The sequence below is a fragment of the Plectropomus leopardus genome, chromosome 16 (genome assembly GCF_008729295.1).
Source record: "Plectropomus leopardus isolate mb chromosome 16, YSFRI_Pleo_2.0, whole genome shotgun sequence".
NCBI classification, from domain to species: domain Eukaryota; kingdom Metazoa; phylum Chordata; class Actinopteri; order Perciformes; family Serranidae; genus Plectropomus; species Plectropomus leopardus.
The window spans coordinates 9,873,268-9,894,294 of record NC_056478.1 but is presented as its reverse complement, the minus strand read 5'-3'; the positions used below and the strand labels follow the sequence as shown (position 1 = coordinate 9,894,294).

The 21,027-nt window shown below is 39.5% G+C and overlaps 1 protein-coding gene across 10 annotated transcripts in view; it reads right to left on the bottom strand.

The window, feature by feature from the left end:
- The window catches only part of eya4 (EYA transcriptional coactivator and phosphatase 4), a 65,973-nt gene extending 45,541 nt beyond the window's left edge, over window positions 1-20,432 (bottom strand). For 4 of the 10 annotated variants that reach the window (XM_042503527.1, XM_042503526.1, XM_042503532.1 and 1 more), the window contains exons 1-2: window positions 20,163-20,430; window positions 14,404-14,464 (exon numbers count right to left, since the gene is read on the bottom strand). In XM_042503527.1, the coding sequence (XP_042359461.1) occupies window positions 14,404-14,436 (33 nt within the window). In that variant the 5' untranslated portion in view covers window positions 14,437-14,464; window positions 20,163-20,430. Of the gene's footprint in view, window positions 1-14,403; window positions 14,465-20,162 lie in introns of those variants that run through there. The other 6 variants (XM_042503525.1, XM_042503529.1, XM_042503534.1 and 3 more) reach the window with 3 other exon arrangements.
- Window positions 20,433-21,027: the final 595 nt, after the last annotated feature.

Sequence of the window (21,027 nt, the reverse complement as noted above, 5' to 3'; positions counted from 1 at the left end):
TGATTGTCGTATTTTGGAGGACAGTCTAAAAATCCAACTTTAGATGGGCCTCTCCACTTTGAAACTGCAATCTGTAAATTCTTGTTAATTTAAACTGCCTCCCCTGACGATGCGCCCTTGCCCTGCACTGGAGACTGCAACATGTAAAACTCCTAACATAAAATGATTCCATAAATTATTTCCACTTTGTTTACAGCCTGCCTCAAAAATGGTTTTTGTATCTCTAGCTACATGGCAACTAAATGGAAGGTGAAACTCGCACATTTACATTTTACTGAGGCACAAAGTTATGTATACTTAAGGATTGAGGTCATTTGAGTGACAGGCTGTCTTTAAAGCCTTGCTACAGTCTGTGAGTCAGATACACCCCTTGCTCCACTACAGCTCCAGCCTCTCGTTCAAGTATGGTCATGGCAACGGCCAGGAGGCTAAATTAATTATTAGTTATACAGTCGATTGTTGGAAGTCATCAATTTGTTGGTTTTGAGAGTAAAAAGCAGATTTTGACACAGAGCCACTCTTTCAAGTTAGTCAACACTCGGTGAAAAGAAAATGCAGGAGCCTTCTTAGTTTGACTGAAAATAAAATCAAGTGGTGCAATTCTCAAAAATTTGCAAATAATAAAATTGTCATTGAATTTCGCACACAGACAGTCTGGAACCACTAGGTGTCTGGACTCCAGGGCAGCTGCCCACTGCTCTGTGACCCATCAGATTGAGTTGATAGGAAAAATTGTATCCTAGGAATCAGTGGTGTTGACAGGAATAGACAAACCACCAATACAGCAGTCACAACTCATAAACCCCTGTATAGAAAAATACAATGTTATCAGCTGCTTTAACAACAATCTGCATTGAAATTCATTTTAATCCCCTAAATCACCATTTTATTCTCCTGTTTAAGATCACAGTGATAGCACTGCCTATGTTGGACCAGCCATGCCTTCATTTGGCCAATGATGGGACGATAGTCTGCATATCTCTTGCATATCTCTTACATATCCTAGCAGAAATTCCTCTTTCACAGTGTCATGTGGTTTTGATTTGCAACAATGGATTTCTTGTGATTACAAGGCAAAGGAATTGTGGAGTTTTGTGATTTTAATTATTCCTACTGGGTTTAATTGGTCATCTTTAAAAATAACGTCTTGTGTTCTCATCTCCCAGTAACCATGGATAAAGAGTGTTGATTGCACTTTACTACAGTATAGAGTCCCAAAGATTATTTTTATTTCATCAACTTGTAGTGAATACACGTTTGGGGAGGAAGAGCAGTGACTAAGGGCCTCATCGCCATCCTGGTGGTCCTCATATCTGCCATTTCAATTGGCTCCTCATTGTCTCAGAGTGAGGGGATCACAGACATGATTTAATGCAGCTTTACTCAATGGAGACAAATGAAAAGTCACTGATGGATGTGTGTGTGTGTGTGTGAGTGTGGGTGTGTGCGGGTGTGCAAGCCGGTTCTGCGCTGTTAATTGTGAAGCGTTTGGCCTCGACTGCCCCTGCTCAGCTAATCTGATGAGAGTGATTAAAAAAACAACTGGGAGAAACCTAAACCAGTCCACGGCTGACCAGGCACACACACACTATATGCGCGAGTGCGCACACACACACACATACACACACACACACACACAGGCCATCCATCACTTTAATCAGTGGCACAGAGACACACTCAAGAACACACGACACAATAAGAAATGTCTGAAGGTACAATGAGCACACCAGTAGAAAGTCAGACACTGGGACAAACAATCATTAGCTTGTCTTTAACATTTATCTTTAACCTTTGTAGACAATATGATTAATCAATTAACTGAAAATCAGCAGCCCTAAATAATTGATCAGAATGATTCAATACATGACTCGCAGCTCCATGCTGAGTGTGTGTGAGTCATAGCACAAGTGCGGTCACAGATTAGTCACTGAGGTAGAAGTTGTGACAGTACGGGATGTGGTATTACAGATGGATCCTCACTCTGACACTATACATGTTTGTCAACAGTTGTATTTCATACTAATGTTTGTCTCAGAAACTTAGAAGAAAAAGAAGAAGAGGAAAAACAGAAAAGATGACTGATCAATCATTTCAAACTCATGCTGTGCAGCTGAACTCAAATTCTACTGCAGTTGAGGTTTACAAACAAACCACGGTTGTTAGGATAAATTCTGGGGTAATAAATGTAAAAAGATCAATCTGTAATCACTTTAAATTTTATATCAAATAACGATTATAGCTACCGTGATGTCACCCATTTGTTTATAGACTTTGTTCGGAAGCCTTGAATTCAACATGTTGGCTGTTGCCATCTATTTCTGGGGGGGGCAGAAGTTAGGGCTGGGCGATGAGAATAATAAGAATAATTACCTCAATATAATTTTCCTTTATAGTGATTTAATTAATGTGTGATAAATCCTCCTTATCATTAAACTGCACCCTGCAGGGTGGAGCTGTAATGCATCTTACACGCCACTTTCCACACACTGTTAAATAGAAGAAAAAGGCAAAACCGGCCACTTTTTGCCAGCCACTGATGCGTACAGCAGCATTTTAACACGTGCATGAAACATTCAACACGTGCATGAAATAATTTTTACTGTGATAGTTTTGAGCTTGGATAGATAACGTTGGTCACATAATGTTAGATACAGCAGCTGTAAAGTCTGTTCATCTAATACTAACGGTATGTTAGCAAGTTACCGTGACTAATTCACCAGCTATAACATATGACAAAACGGTTAGGTGAATACATCTTCTCATCGGAAAACATGATTTCTGCCTAAGTCACATCTAATAGGCTTTCATTGCTACTTCAAAACGTCATCAAAGTCCATCTTTTCTTATTGTTTTGATTGAGAAATGGCAAAAATGACAGACTTTGGATGCAAAACTTGTACAGAAAATACCAAGCACAGTTAAAATTTTTGATTTGTCTGTTTATTCTGTTTACATTCAGGGTTCCCGCGGTCATATAAATTATGGCGTATTTATTTTCCGAAGCTGTTGACATAACGTAGCTTTACTATGCGTCCATGTGTGATGTTTTATTCTACAACCGCTTACATTTCTTAATTTGTGCCAGCTAGCTGAAATTATGGGGAGAGGGAGATGTTAAAGGATTTCTAGATCTCTAAATACATCCAGTGGTAGTTATGGACTCCATGTTTTGTGTCAGAATTCAGCTTGATGAAATGGAGAATAGATGGTGGACTAGAGCAGTAAAAGCTCCCCTCTGCTGTGTGAGACGTGAAGAAACTCAACACCGTCCTTCTGCAAACCTCCCCCTCCTCACCCTTCCGCATCCCAAACTCGACCGCAGCTACCGCACCCCCCACAGCCCCACAGCCCCTACTCGGTCCCCGTACTGCAGCCTTCCCCTCCGAATCCACCAACCCAGCACCCCCCCTCCCCAGCACCTCCACATCCAGCTAAAATCGGGTAAAAGAACAAAGAATTGTAAAAACAGGGTTCACGCAGATTCTTAAAAGTCTTACAGGCATTTAATTTATTTTTAAAAAAAATAAGGCTTTGATTTGTATTAAATTGACATTAAATTAATCTTTCAAAAGTCTTAAAAGGGGTTCTGACATGGGAAGTAGTATTTTATTCATCTTTTTTTCCGACGTTGCATTATAAAAATCTCAAAATAATTGATGAAATCTTTTTTTTTTTTGTTTGTTAAATAATTTAGCAAAAAATCCTTTTCTTAAACTCATAATGATGGGAATCCAAGCGATGGAATCTCACATGCAGATTGAGAAACACAAAATTGTCCAGAAAACAGGCCAGAAATGCCAGATATTTCCTATTTCTGTAGGTAAACCAAAGAGATACTTTTATGAAAATATAATATGTTTATTGCTTTTTAGTATTCCAGACTAAAAAGGGTTGTATTACCAACATTTGACGTACATAATTAACCTCTTCATTGTAGAATAAAAGTCATGTTTTATGTTACAATAAACATTTGGGCAAAATAAAATTGGTCTTAATCTTAATTCTGAGTGGCATTAAAAAAAGTCTTATGAAGTCATATCTACCTTGCTTTAAACTGTAGGAATCCTGAAAAAAGGTAATCATGCAAGTGTGTGTGTTTTAGTGTGTGTTCCAAGAGAGCCCGAGTGTCCATGGTGGTCATAACTGGAGTGTGTGTGTTTGTGAGCCTGTGTGTGTAAGTGCGTGTCTGTGGCAGCGGCAGCAGCATCAATAATTAAAGCTAATCTCATTAGGCCTCAGATCCCTTTCAGACGCTTTTAATTAAATGATGAATGGCCTCCCAGCTGCCTGTTAAATAATGCTGCTCATGACATCACAGTGTGTGTGCATGTGAGAGGTACAACATAAGGTAGATATCTTTCAAAAAGAGACACACAGAGGGACATTCAGCAGACAGACAGGTACGCTCTCACATGCCATCTGCTCTCAGATTCGATATTATTAGAAGTTACTGCTGCAAACGGGAGTTAAGTGTCTCAAAAGTCGCAAGCTGTTCCATCATACCAGGCCTCGAAACACTTCATATCATCTTCCTAATAAAATCACTCACTATACCATATGTCCGCAATGAGGGAAGGCAGCTTGAGGGAGCGGAGGATGTACGTAAGTGTGAAAAAGAAAAGAGGGAAGGGCAGGGAGACCGAAAACGAGACAGTGAGGAGCTCGGGGGTGTGAGAAAGATTCAGATAAAGGAAGATAATGAGACACAGAGACCAAATCAGAGAATGAGAGCAACAGGTAAAGCAGAGGACAGGTAAGGGTGCCAAAGTGCCCGGGGCTCCAGACAGCATGGACCTGGCTATGAGAACACCCATAATCCCTTCTGTTTCTCTACCCCTCCCTCCTCCTTCTTTAGTCCACCTTCCTCCCCCCTCTGCTCTCGGGCTGCCTCTGTATCGGATTGCTGACTTCACAATAGGCCCTGAATCATCACTCTAGCCAGAGAGACACAGGGAGAGACGAAGAGGCGGGCAGGCCGGCGGAGAGAGAGAAGGTGGGACAGACAGACAGACAGACAGATAGACAGGAAGAATCAAGGACAGGGAGAATGTGTCTTACTGAGCAACAACACTGGATAGATCGCGGGATAAATGAGATTTGGATAATACTACACGAGTTGTCTGAGAGTTTGTAAACAGATGTTGTTGACATAGTTTTGCTGTCTTTAAACACGCACCCCTATGACTTGAATTTATTAAGAATTTTCCTTGTTGTTGGATTCTTTGGTCATCGGAGGCATGCAAGATTAAAAAAAGTGTTTTTCACAAATTCAACGTAGCACTGGTTACCTTTATACAAATGGTAAATGGGGATTTTGTTCAAATTCAAATTTGAAATGTTCTTAATGCTTCTCAAGGCCCCTGTACCTGGACGGCCCGTTCAGTTATCCATCCATGATTATAGGTCTGTAGTAATGCTTAAAACTTCTGGTTCCACCTTCTCAAATATGAGGATATGCTGCTTTTCTAAGTTTTAAATCATAGAAAACTGAACAGAAAACGAAAAATCTGATGCTCAGACAAAACAGGAATGATGACGACGTTGTAAAAATATTTTATCACATAACTTTATTATTATATAGCCAGGCATTGAAAAAAGGCAGCAACCCTCGAGGCTGAAAAGTGAAGCCAACAAGGAAATGCCAGAAACTTCAGTTTCTCTAATAGCCACCTGAAGCTGACTCCAAAAGAGGATCGATCCTTGTAGGCCTCAATGTCAAAAGGCCCAAATTAACAGCCTGGTACGAAAACAGTTTTGTTCTCTATAGCTGATTTAAACATGTATGACAACTTCACAGGGGTTGATTTTTTTTATAATCTACCGGTTTCATTGAGGCTTAAAGATATGCATAATTAAGGGCGGGCTGCTATGAGTGACAAGCTGTCTGTGAGGCGCCGCTACAGTCTATAATAGAGATCCACCCATCGCATCTCTACAGCTTTAAACTCTAGTCAATATATGGTCGCAAGATGGTGATGGCCAAAATGTCAATCTCAAAGTTTCAAAACAAGAGTCCACAAACCAATGGGTGATGTCACGGTGGCTACATCCATTACTTTTATACAGTCAATGCATGAAATGTAAGAACACGCTGATAAAAATGAACAGTAAGAATCTATATTCAAAGAGTAAAAAGTTAAATATGTGTATGTTTTTTTTTTTAAAAAAAAGGAAACGAGGAATCAGAAAAATTGCAGAATGGATTTATCAGTGAAAAAATGATTCGCTCCAGCCAGAGTCTAGAGTTTTGAGGACAGAGGCCCAGGTCGCAGCCCATCTGGCCTTGGCGACCCCTCTGCTACCTCTCTGATTCTCTGCTGCAGAGAGAGAAATCCAATCTCCCAGCAGAGCAGCAGAGGAAGCTCTCGCGGCGGGCAGGGCAGGCAGGTTCCTCCATAACCAAAGCATGATTGTTGCAATTTCATTTCCTTCCCAGCAAAATGAGGAAATACGCTCCTTTTTTTGTAACCAATGGCAGATGAGCGTTTGGCCAGAAGACCAGTCTGAACAAAAGGTGGGCTGTGCTATCAGGGGCTCTATTTATGGAAGTTACTGGGAACACAAATAAAAACATTTTTACTACTTTAAAAATATCATTAAATGAAAGAAAGTCTCAAAGTTTAGAAGAGTTCATATTTAGTGCCATTACTGGTAGAGCGTCTTAAAGAATCAACTTTGCATGTTAAAATGTTCCGTAGAGAGAAATCTAACATCTGGCAATAATGTGAATTTCCTTGAAAACTCTTTGAGTAATCAATAAAGTGAGGAATCTTGGCATGAAATATCAAGCCCTGATTGACTTCCATTAAACAAGCATGGTCACAATATGAGACCGTCTCCACTCAGATGACCTCAGCCGTCCCACACCACAGAGAGTATATGTGTATAACAGAGAAAGAAACACCTACACACACACATACTCTCACACAGACACACACAGCAGACTCTAAAGCACACATATCATGTGGTTTCCTGTCTGGTGCGTTCCTCTAGAAAGCCCACGCTGGTTTCTCTGGGTTTCTAGATGGATTCTCCAGTCTGTTTGGGGGCTTTGACTGTCAGACTGTGATTGGCTCACAGGCGGTCTGTGACCTGCTCACCTCACACCTAGCTGGCGTTCCCCAGCCGGCCAGACTCCCACTCGACTCTCTTGTATATGAGTTATAGATTATGTGAACCAAGGCAAGAATAGATTTCTGTGAGAGACAGATGTTTAGGTTGTTTCAGGCACCTTCAATAAAAGTGATATCAAAACAAAGACAAAATCATTTTTCTAGTTTTCACATGAAAGTGATCCTTTATTTACAGTATTATTTTGGTTCACTTTGTGAATGAAACTAATACTTTGTTAAGGCCAGAAAAACAAAACAAAAACAAAACAGAAAAGACTGGAAGAAAGGGGAAACAGTTAGCTTTGCTTTGTTCAGAGGTGTTGGGCTGAACCCAACTCACAGTTACGCATGTTGAATCAGATATGGCTGTTCAATACGAATATTTGATGATTCGTTTTGTTTTCCATACAGCGTTTTAAAAGTATTAAACAAGCAGAGACTGTGCATTTCCTGTGAAAGTTTATTTGAAAAATCACAACGCACGTAACGAGGGTATATTGACACCCTGACCACCCAAATATGTCAGAATGCGCTCTTCACCAAATCTAATGCCATTTTAGCAACAGAGTAATAATCCATCAACTGAACAAAAAAAATACATAATAAAATTTGTATTTTTTTATAAAACAAGTTTGTTGGAAGTTGCATCTCCCTGCATGTTTTGCATACTGCAGGTTTTTTTATTGACCTCTGCATGTTTTTTTTTTTTACATGAACAAGAAATATCTCTCATTTTTTGAAACTGGCGCTCAGTATTATAACTTAAGTTTTTCATTGTTCTCTCCTGTAACTTGATTGGATGCTGATGATTGGTGCTGAATTAAGTGACGATTGGCTAGGAATGAATGGTGTCAATGTTGATTCAGGAAATGAAGAGAAATTAATTGATACATGGCACACTTTTTAAATAGCATAGGCCCATTTTCTGATCTTCTCAGTTGGGTGAAGGTATCAAGTATTTTCAAGTCAAAATGCTCAAGTCTTGAAGGTAGAAGTCTGAGGCGTTGGTGTTTAAGTCCATGTCTTTTTTGATCTTGTCAGTTCAAGTCGAAAGTGATCAAATTTGGGACTCAAGTCTGACTAGAGTCCAAGTCATGTGACTGAAGTCCACACATCTGGTAAAGCAGATAAGAAGGATTCCCAAAAAAGGATTTGTTTAACACATAAAACATTTTCCTGATGAGGAGTTAGTGTTTATTGCACTCCAAAATGTGCTTCCTTTTTTTGAACTTGACTGCTTCTGTTTGACTTTATCTCCCCCTTTCCCATAGTTACCCACGCGTATACAATCAAGAGTAATGACTTTTATTCCATGAGAATATTATCCTGAATATTCTCTTCCCTCTGCACAGCTCAGACTGAACGGCAGCCTTTCTCTGCGATGCTCAGCTGTCAACTAAACATAAATCTTACAAGAATCACTGTACACCAAGCTGAAATTGAAGTGCACCCTGGTGCCACAACTAGGATGCCAGTCCACTAAAGGGATGCCAGGGGGTAGCTGTTACACTCCACACTCCTGTGATCCGTCCACATGCCTTGTCGCCGGGCAGATTTCGAAACGGACTGTCTATGACGCCAATGCAATCTTGGCAATCGGGTTGGGCCGTGCTCGCATTTAGCTACTGCTGCTGCATGTAAGTTTGTGTGAATGTGTCTGTATGGGGTTGTAGGGGTGAAAGAGGGGTGCAACCTGACCCCTTTCCTCCTCTTAGTTGGTCTCACTCTCTCTCCGTCTTTCTGCCTCACACACACACACACACACACACACACACACACACAGACTGGGACAGCTGCCATACTCGGGGCCTCTCCCAGCGCACCAGAGGAAAAGGCTACAGCTAAAAGAACCTTTTTTCCCCTCTTTTTTCATCCTTTTTTCCTCCTCCTTCATCTCGCTCACTTTTTTCTTCTAGCGGTCATACATTTAAATCCTGCAAGGCTCCCCGGGGTCAACAAACACCGCCGCCCCCCCCCCCAGCCCTCACTGCTTCCTCTACTAGCCAACAAACTGGAGACTTTAATCAGGGCTGTGTCAGATCAAGAGCCATTGAGAGACTCTGTGTGTGTTTGTACACTCGTGGACTTAGGCCTGTCGTAATATCTGCTTAATGCTGACACAAATTAATACTAAATTCATAATCAAGCATTTGACCCAAACAGCATCATGTCTTCATCTTCTTCTCCGAGCATCACTCAAAAACAACAAAAAAAAAAAACAATTATCACCTTTTTCTCCAAAGCTAAACAAGTAAGTGACAACAGGTGGAGTGAGACACTTAAACAAGCTAAAAGTAGCATTTCGGGGCTAACCACTGCAGGCCCTGCCTCGGGCTCCTTCCAGCGCTCCCCGAGGACCCCAGACGGCAGGCTGGCTCTCGGCAGGCAGGCGGCCAGAGAGGACGCCTGACCATAACCCAGATGACGTGCAATAGATGTGGTGGGAAAAGGGCGGGGTGGAGGAAGTAAGAGACGAGGTGGGGGGGACTTTAAAAGGGTAGAGGGGAGGGGTGGGGTATCAGGTGTCAACAGACAACTCCCCGAAACTTTATGTGTGAGGTCTGCCGCTGTTTTCTCAGTCACCCGAGACACGCCTTTTTCAATGAAGCGGTACAAGGAAGAATTAGCCACTTTCAGTTTAAATATTAAAGAGGAAAACATCTCAAGGAAATTAATTACGAATTAAAAGGTACATTTTCAATTGAAGTTAAATTGAATTTGTGAAAACTGTCATTTGTACTTAAAATTTGAGGCTGTAATCAAAGTGAGACAATAGGCAATGTTGAATAGTGAACTACATGTAATAAAAATAGCAGTATTTTGCAGTAGCTTGCTGGTAGTTAAACTACATACCTATTTGCATTGTAATTCAAGTAGTTACATTTTTTTTTCATTTTTGTGTAGTGAACTCCTGAAACTTAAAACAATTTTGGGCTATAGAAGTAGAGAAATTTTTATTTTTTTTATTTGGGGTTGGCTGTGGCTCAGGAGTTCAGGGTTTCCAGCACATTCATTTATTTGTAGCAGACTGCCAAAACTAAATCATCCGCCACCACAACTAGATTTTGGGAGCTGGACTGTTAATTAGAAGCACTATTGGAATAATATACTGTCGGGTTATTTATATCGCACTTGGGCTATAAACGGCACAGCAGAACATCAGGCGCATTGAAATTGAAACTTAACAGTTCATTCTGCTGGGACTAAATAGAATAGAATACTTAACTGTCATTGCACAAATGTACAACAACATTTCAGTGCACCTCTTTTCGTGGTGAAAATTAGAAATTAAAAAAACAACAGCAAATAAAACTTTGCTTTCACTCCTCTCCTCTCCTCTCCTCTCATCCATTGATTTGATCTGATTAGCTGTGAAGGGATCTACTGATCAGTGATCATGTCTTTGTTTACATGCTGTGTATGTTTTTGTTTTATGTCTGTAGTGGCAGACCAGTTTCCCCTTTGGGGATTAATAAATTAATAAAGTGTATTTAACCCTACTCTATCATCTACACCGCGAGTGACACACTGTTGCGTAGGAAAAAAATAAATTAAAAAATGCTGGGGTACGTTCAAAAATGTAAAGACATCAGATTTTAGAGTGAGCACACAAAATAATATGATTATATGATAACGATTTACCAGTCCACCCTCCCCCTTACACACACACACACAAACACACACACACACACACACTCACTCTCACTCACTGGGGTTACAGCAGGTCGACCAATAATCAGAAGGTCGGCAGTTCGCTCCTCCAGTCAACATGTCCAAGTATCCTTGGGCAACATACTGAACCTCAGGTTGTTCCCGATGGCTGTGCCGTCAGTGTGTGAGTGCGTGTGAATGTTTAAACTGAATAGCAGGTGGCACCTTGTGTGGTAACCTCAGCCACCAGTGTGTGAATGTGTGTGTGAATGGGTGAATATGGCTTGTAGTGTTAAATGATGATGCAGGTGTCTGACTGATGGACATTATATACAAAACCAAAGTTAACATTCCTTGCACTTTTCCATAAACACTTGGATGTTTTATTTTTGTAGTTTATGTATGACCTTTTAACAAGTTGCCACTCAATACGCAATAAACTCAACTGACATGGCAGTTTTGGCTGGCATGTGACTTTTTGTATATTTTGTTAGAATTTCATATAACATCTACATTGCTGAGTTAACCATATTTTACAAAATAGTAGCTATAGTTTACCAAACTAGATTAATCCTTTAGGTGGCTTTGTTGTAATTCAAATTCTTCTACTGTGAAGTAACTGGTCGGTTGCAGAGCCATGCTTTTAATGTTTCCATGTTTCCCCAACATTGGCAGTATGCATAAAACTGCAAATGATATTTCAGCAAAAAGGTAACTTTAAAATAGAGCAGGAAGACAAATCTACTGTGTGCAGTCCTGATATTGTTATATTATGTGAATATCATCTTGGATTTGGACTTGGGTTATTGTTTAGGCTGCAGAGCTTAAATGATTCATCGATTGGTCAGTCGGCAAATTTTTATTGCAAACTATTTTTATAAACAGTAAATCTTTTCAAGTCAAGCTTTAAGCATAAATACCAAATGTTCATTGGTATCACCTCCTCAATTGTGATTATTTATATCTGATTATCATCGTCTTTTATGATATTAAACTAAATTCCTTTTGGATTTGGACTATACGTGGGACAAAACAAGACACCTGAATATTTCAGGTTGGGCTTTGGGAAAGAGTGATAGGCATTTGTCACTATTTTCTGGCATTTATGGACCCACCACTTGAACCAGTTAATTACTGAACATTGTAATAATGAGCTGTTGTTGTAGACAGCATTGCCTATTAAGCTGCATTTACATCATTCACTGTATCCATGGGTGAAGATTTCTGCGGGAACGACACTTCCCCCTCAATATTAAGAACATGTTGCAATAAAAACATTAAAGTAGCAGAGGAATTTCATTTTGACAGAATTAAAGAGATTTCCATCATAAATTGATGCAAAAAAGGTCAAATTTGATATGTGAAAATTCACCAGAATGCAGGAAATTAAGTGTTTGGCCTTCATTTCCTAGGTGACCACTTTAAACCCCCCTCTTCATGTGTGTCTCACCGGATGTCTACATCCTTTACTGTATAGCTAAAATACTGATTTAAAAAAAGATACACACTAATAAAACTACTTTGATTCAGCTTCATGGAGTGAACTTGAATATTTCTAGGAGAAAAGGTTCAGACGAAACATTTCCAGAAGTCACAAATCTCGGCGCTGTAAGCCTATAGCTCTGTGTGGTATGATTAAAATCTCTGCCCTTGCTCTGAGGTCTCATTTCCAACCTGAACAATTAATCAATGTCTTTGAGCCGCAGCTCAAATTCACATTATAAATGATATCACTGCCCTATTTAAAGCAGGTGAAGTAAATGTGGAATATGGACATCAATATTTGATATTTGGATGGCAGCAAGACAAGATGGATGCTCCTCTCTTCCTCTTTTTTTATTTCTTTCTGTGTTTCTTTTTCAGTCTCTTTTTGTTGTGTGCATGTTCTGCACTGGATGTGTGAGTGACAGTACTCCGCCGGGGTCAGCCCCGTAATCTAACCCGGGGCGAGTCTGACGGAGCAACACAAAAAGTGGGGGGAAAAACAACATACTTCATGCGCTCTGTCCCACTTCGCGCTATTATTACTGTCGAGGCTGGCAGGTCAGAGGGAGAGTGAGGGAGAGAGAAGCAAGCTTGATGGAGGAGGAGGAGGTGGAGGAGATGAAATTACACCTGTTCTGGTGGCTGACTAACGACTTTGAAATGCGAGCAGACCTCGCTCGCCGCCAAAATCATTTTCCCAACAATACGGCCTGATCTTTAAACAAGCAGAACTGGGACGCTGCGCTGACGTGACGCAGAGACGGCCTGCTGTGTGACACACTAACAAACCCTCAGGCTTGGCATTTGTGTATGTGTGTGATGTGTGTCTGTGTGTGTGTGTGTGTGTTAGGGCTGGTCAATATGGGCTGCGATATTTTTAGGCTACATCTCAATACACAATATATATCCATGTTTTTTTTAAATCTCCTCATTTTTTTCCTCATTTTTTTTTTTACAATATGCCTTCTTTGATGTAACAATATTGCAGGAATGACTATCGGTACTTTGGAAAAATAACAACACAATTCAATTTTTTATCAGTAAGCAGTTGTAATGTAGATATAATGAATTGGGTAAAGACAAGTATAGACTGTATAGTACTGTTTGGTAAGTTGAGAAAAGTGCAATACTTTTTGTAATGTAACCTTTAAAATAAGGAAAAAAACATAATTTATTCCATATCACAATATAACAATATCCAGTATATAAGACGATATATAATGTCATATTTTGATATGATATTATCATATGATTATATATATTATATATATTGATATTACCCAGCCCTAGTATGTATGTATGTATGTGTGTGTGTGTGTGTGTGTGTAAGAGAGAGAGAGAGATATTGAAAAATATGGTGGAGATTCGAAAAAAAAATCTACTTCTTTAATTAAGTTAACCAGTGATTAAAATGACTGGATTCATTTGTAGTACATGCACACTCAGTGATACCCCTAAGGTTGGGACACGGGGAGCCACGGCCACCCTGATACAATTGCTGCCCTCCCGGCGCAGTAAAAAATAATGAAAGGCTGACATGACTGTCACGCAATTTGTTTTAAGAGAGTATTTAGTAAAGAAGGTGGAATCCTGTAAAACTAGACCATAGATTATGTAGAATAACGGATTTAGCTACCGTGATGTTACCCATTGCTTTGTGGACACGATTTTGAAGTTCCAAGTTGGCCATTTTGGCCATCTTTCATTTTGTTTTTTTGGGGCCAAAATGTCCATATTTGGACTCACAGACTGCTTATCACTTAAGCAGCCCCACCCTTAAATATGCATAACTTTAAGCCGTATTAAAAATGTTAATGTGTGAGTTTTAAAAAATTCAACCCCTGTACAGTTATCATGGATGTTGAAAGTAGCTATAGAGATCAAAACCACACACATACACACACACACACACACACACACACAAAACAAAATACAGTCCTAAATTGATGTCCCTGTCCAGCATTGTTTCTACGTTTCATTCACTCTGACCGCTGCCATATGGTTACTGTACACTCACTGAACCACATCTGCTGTGTGTTACTGCATACACACATCTCTCCAACGTCTCCATACCTCAGACTTATGTGTCCGATAAAAGGTATACTCACCCACCCACAACCACACACACACATGCATACAGTAGCGTTTAACTCACCATCTGTTCGTTGAGGTCCTGTGAGGCCTCCATGGCTTCTTGGGTTGTGCTCTGCCACACACTTCAGGGGCAAAAAATTAGAAAATAAAATGTAGGTCAATGGCTATAAAATTAAAAAAAGACATTTTTTTTTCTTTGTACCTGTGCATACTTTTAATGGCTCATCACCTGCATTAACTTCAGGGATGTCTCTTGATAATTTGCTTTGGGAGGATTGCCAGATTTAATCACACATTGTGGATGAAACCACACACCATACTGTATTAATTTCTCTTTTTTTCACATCTATGTGCATCTGTCGGTTAGACCTTCTGTCAGTGTGTTTATGTGTGAGCAACAGGAGACTGAAGGAGGGAAGCAGCAGCGGTAACTTCAGCATATCATCTTCAGCCGAGGGTGAAGTGGAGAGATAATTGCAGAAGTAAATATCAACAATGAAAATGGAGAAGTGCAAATGATACGGCTGCTTGGCTGGCTCTGGCCCACGGTCACAGTGGCTGGATAGCACGCAAAGACAGTGAGTGACCCTATTAATACTAGACAGGAGACAGGTTGGCGCAGGAGTGCGGAGCGACGGAGAGGCCAAGGTGATTGTCTAGATGCTGTGATCAGATCAGTTTTACAATCTGCTCGTCTTTTTTAAAATTTATTTCTTTTGCCACTGTAACGCAGAGGATGCCACTGCGACAAAAGGCCGGCCAAAAGAATAGAAAACAACAGCATCATCCCAACAGAATTGCACAAAATGACTTCCCTCTGCTATACTGTGCAGAAGTGTGACAGTTAAAGACACACACTCAAACACAAGAAGTACTTCCTTGTCATTAGGTCTGTAGTTTCCAGCAAGTGTGAGGAAGAGCCAATGAACTTTTTCCAGCACATTTCCCCCCCCAAAAAAATGCTCCTTCGCTTTATCTTACGTAAATCAATATTTTTCTGTACCTATGTTTTGAGCTAGTATTAATAGCAAGCTGAAAATGTTCTTTCTGCACAGTGTAATCAAAACTGTGTGTGTTCAGCTGAGTGAAAAGGGTAAAAAATCAGACTGTGTACAGTGTGTATGCATGGACACAAAGGAGTTGTTTTGATACTGACACCAGTATCACGTATGCCTTCAATGCTGTCAAGCATGCTGAATCAGGTAGTGGCAAACATGCACATGCGCCAATCCGATACCACATAATATATAAATAAAGTGTAGTTTCTAGAATAAAAAGGCAGTTTTCTAAACGCAGACTATGTGGTGGTTTTGCCTCTGTTTTTTTTTTTTAACTCTTTGTGGTTGCTGTGCATCTTTTTGTGTTTTTTTTGTCTACTTATGGCAATTTTGTGTCTTCTTGTGCTTTTTTCTTGTCTTTTTGGAGAAATTTTGTGTCTTTTTTGTTTGTTTGGTGTCTTTGTGGTTGTTTTGCCCCTGACACTTGGGCCCCCTGGGCCTGTACCCAATAGACCTGTTCGGTAATCCATAGATGACTATGAGCATCATATATAATTATATATATCACATTAATGTCTTTTTTTTTTTTTTTACTCATAAAATGATTGATCATATTTACTTTGTGCTGGTTTGGAATGGCCAACATTACAAAACTGACCAGAAGTCAATTTTTCTCTAAAACAGTAGCCGACACAGAAAGTTGCACTGTGCAGCCACTGGCAACTACCGTTATAGAGCAGGGAAGGCGGATTGATTTGTAGTAAATTGTGTAATGCAATTTAACAATATTTTACACAGAAAAGTCCCACCAGTAAAATGCAGTGTGTACAGTATGCAATGCTTTAGTTTCAACGGGTTGCACAAGTGTTTCCAATTACAACACCAGCGATCTTATGAAGCATTTGAAGACTCATCACATATGGAATTATTCATGTTTTACAAAGGGTTTAACCTGAACCATGCTATACAACAATATTAGCAGTCATTTCACATCCATACAGGGTTAGTACAGCTGTTTTTTTTACGCAATGTCGATGCACAAGTTCAGGTTTCGTAATTGGCACCAGAAAGGAAAAAATGATTTGAGAACATCTCCATCAAAAGACATGTAAGGGAACCCTTTACTCTTCCACAAAGGCTGATCAGTATTTAAATGACAACTTAATCTAAAATTTGTCACAAAATAACAAGTAAGAACGTTAAATTAGTGTAATAGAGGACTTTTTTTCTCTCTGTGTATGTATGTGTGTGTGGGTGTGTTTGTGCACGCGCGCTGTGGAGTTTTCTGGCTCGATCCTTTAAACTAACTGGCATCCTTTTAATTTTTCATAGCGTTCAGCTCCTCCTCGCCTGAAACCGAAGACAATAATGCGTCTCTCAGGTGAATTGATTTGTGCCCAAGCCTCCCTCCCTCCTCTTTCTCTCTTGCTCTCTCTATCTCTTTCTTTCTCTCTCTCTCTCTCTCTCTTCCTCTCACCTTTGTGGAGGACAGAATCAGACTTCTGTCTGTTTGCATTTTATTCTTTTATTTTTTTTTTTAGTTAGGATGTGGTGGACAGCAACTCACATGAAGTAAAGATTAACTAAAGTTTTAAGAGTAGAGAACTTTTGAGGTGTTAAGTGATAAATTTATAGCATATTTGATGCTCATAGTCATGCTTGGTTAACTGAACGGGCCTATTGGGCAGGGGCCCCAAGTGTCAGGGACCCCACTGGCCTTCACCTAAAAAAAGTCACTCAGATACATACCAGGATGAGAATCATAATGACCACAAAGAGAAAAACAAAAGACCACAAACAGATATGAGTAAACTGCAAAGAAATATAAAATAACTACAAAGATGGGCAAAACAACTATACAGAGACACAGAATTACCAAAAAAGACACACAATTACCTTGAAAGAACACAAAAACCCCACAAGGAGACACAAAATTACAGCACAGGGACACAAAATTACCCAGAAGAAAGGTAAAGAAACTGCAAAGAAACGCACACATACACACACACAAAACTACAAACAGGGGCAAAATAACCAAAAAGGATAGACAATTACTCCAAAAAGGCACTAAAAAACCCACAAAGAGACACAAAACAACCATAGACACAAAATATAAAGAGGTACAAAGCAACCACAAAGACATGCGAAAGAACTGCAAAAGTCACAACATAACTACAAAAAACCCCAGCAAAAAAGACAGAAAAAAGATGAAAAACAACAACCAAAAGGCACACACATTACCTTATAAAGACACATAAAAATCACAAGGACACACAAAACGACCGGAAGTGAACAAAATTACCTCAAAACACAAAAAGAGACCACAAAATGATGCATAAAGACCACAAAGTGACGCCAAACAAAAAAAAAAATCAGAAGCAGAACCACCATAAACTCTGTGTCTCTCATTCCTATGAAGGAGAGGTGGCGGGGCCTTGTGTAGATCTGTGCCCCGGGCCCCATTGTTTTTTAATCCGCCCATGCTCATCATAGTGAGTAATAGCATTGGTCTTTTAAAAACAAATATATGTGTATAAATTGATCATTAGATATCTCTAGATATTTATAATACTTATTAACTACTCAACTGGTTTGCCCACCTCCTGTGTATTAAATCCCACTATACATGACTGCCTCACACAGCCCTAAAACCAGTAGTTAACCTGACACTGCACGGGGAATCAATAACGCCTGCCATTTCCTTCAGCGTCCCAGCAGAGAGAATTAGATTTCTCACTATGGCTATTGACATAGGAAACACATATGGGACGGCGGAGGATCAAAAAGTGGACTACACGGCTACACTGCGGTAATTTCACGCTATAAAAGCCGAAGAGTTGAACAAACCGCAGACTGCTGCCGGCTGGAGAGGTTGTAGTGAGAAGTCACATACTCAATTTGACTCAAACTTTATTGACTGAGCAGTTTTTAGATCGATTTTTTTTAGATGACACTTCTTTTCTTCTGTGAAAAGTCCCAGTTCAGAAATTTTCTTTGCAGTCGTCTCAATTCTCCAGACGAGATTCAGACGCGCTTTTGCTCTCTCATATCTGTGGCATTAATGGGCCACACGCACAGTTTTCAGCAGCAATATTGAGAACACGCACATTTATCCATGTGAATTAGTCAATCATAAAAAAATAAATGTTTAATATGGGCTGCAATTTAACCAAAACCGAATTTAAAAAAAAAAATTTTTTTCAAGACAAAGTGAACTAAAAGGGGAAATTAGCTTGTAAGCTTTTTATTATTAGTGGCACACAGTGATAAATTCAGTTTGTAATAAATAATTTCATTCTAATTAACTAATGTATAATAAATTATTTTATTTATTAAATTCTGTTCCCCTCTGTGCTTCAGGACCAAATTCTGCAGTGCAATTTTTCAGTCTGACGTTAAGTTTATAACTATAAACGACTGTTTCAGATCCCCCAAGAGAAAAAAAAAAATAAAGAGCCTAATAAATAAAATAAAAATTGCACAATATGAATATTAATTAATAATATAACTTTAATAAAGAGAAATTAAAAGGCTGTTCAAAAAGACATACATTTAATTAGACAAAAAATTAGCTAATCTTAAACTGATATTATTTTACAGGACAGACAACACGACTCCACGACAGGTTTTATTTTTCTCAGCGTGATGCAAAACCAATTATTTCAAATTAAATGTCGTTTCCGGTGTTTGTTTCTTTATTCTTAATTGCCAACCTTTTAAATTGATTTTTAAAAATGCCAGAACAATGATTTGTTTTCAGCCTCTGTGTGTACAGGACTTTATCATTACCCCCAAATCTCCACAAACCAAATCCCGTCCATCCATCTCTCGCGCATTATTGCGCATTGGTTAAGTATGAGTCCTTAATGTGAAATCTAATCTGTATGGATTACGGCAGCGGTAGGCCTATCAGATTTTGAGTCGGCGCGTAACTTGTCATGTTGTTAGGGGCAGGCCAATAGCCAGGGGCCATTCAAGCCCTGAGAGCCCGGCCGTGGTATAAGATTCCCATTTCCTACATATCAAATATAAACACAAACTCCACGTGGGGATGAGAGGAGAGATGAGAAAAGTGGTGGACACATGGAGGGATGCTGGCATAGAAACCGGAGGGGACACTAAGGAGATATTAAATTCCTCCATGTGTGATAAAATCTGGATAAAAAAAGATGTGTAAGCCACCTGCAGTCAAAGATCATCATATAACCATCAGTAAAAAAAATCAATTTATTTTTTTTTATCAAATCAGTTTTCAAAGATCTTCAAAATAAAAGCTTCGTGTAACAGGACAGGGGCTGCTATGAATTAAATTCAAGCAAATTTACCGTGAAATAATGTGTGTATTATTCTATAAAAGGCATTTTTTTTTGCTATTAAATAAATGAAATACACGGGTTTAAGGTGCCGAGTGCCCACGGATGATATGACGTTTGGACTCCCCTCGTAGTGTGAAAGTTTGACACAAAATTTAATATGATAATCACCTCCTGTTACAGACTTATAATGGATATGTATTGTAACAATTTACACAAATAAATTCATGGTATTTTCATTATTTAAAACTGTGAAAAGTAGACTTTATAAATTAATTGTTGGCGGATGAATCATTTAAAATAAAGCATGATTTAAAAAGGAATCGTGCCTTAATGCTTCGTCTATTATTTAAATTCGTATTAAATTAATTAGACTGAATCCAAGTCTAAAAGTTATCAAGTTATCGTCCTCGGACTGCAGCAACCCAAACTGTCACTAATCTGAAGTTTGTCAGAGTAAAACCGCAGTTCTGTAACTGTCTGTAAATAAAGAAACAAAGTCAACATACCTGTGTTTAAATTACTGTCGTCCCAGCAAGAAATCAGCTCCCAGATTTCCTTCACTTCTTCCAAACGCTCATGATCAAATGCAGTGTGGTCGCCGCACAGCTCTCCCTGCTGTTTGCAGGCTGTCACTGACTGGATCAAAACACTTCAGCCACTGCTGCCCATTACCAGCGAGACCCCCCAAAAAAACAAGCCCGAGGAGTTTACCAGACGTGAGTAAACAAATTTACAAACTCAAACCGGAGTCCCGGGGCTCGGTTTCGGTGACCGGACCGCTCAGCTCTGCGGGAAACGGCATTATTTTCAATCCGCGTCCAAGTTTGAGCACCGGGCTGTTCACAGGCATTAGGCTCAACTTCATTATTGCAAACCGCTCCGCTGCGCATGCGTCCAGCTGCCATGCGGACACTATTGGGCAAGTGTCCAAAGGACTAATGGGGTTCAGAGGGGAGGGGGGTACCAAAATGACATTCTTATTAATAGTTTGGCCCAAATGACGTGCTCACAGTTTTATTTATCCCATCGGAGCAAAAACAACATGCACCCACTGACCAGCAGACTGCCCACATTATCTATCTTTTTATTTTATAGACTATGTATTTTTTACAGTGTGTTTTCAAACTATTCATGCAAATGCTCCACTGTTGCACTCTTTATCTTTTTATTCTTTTTAAGAAAATGATTAAAGTGAGAGGAGCATTTTAAGGGCATTTTTACACAAAAAGTCCAGGTGAACCAAAACTAGGTAAAAACAGCTCAGGGCTCAGAGGGTTAATATTTGTTTCCCTTCCTTTTAAAGACTTCATGATGATGATACAATGTCAAATGACTCCATTGCTTTTGGAGATTAGAGCAGGGGTCTTTAAT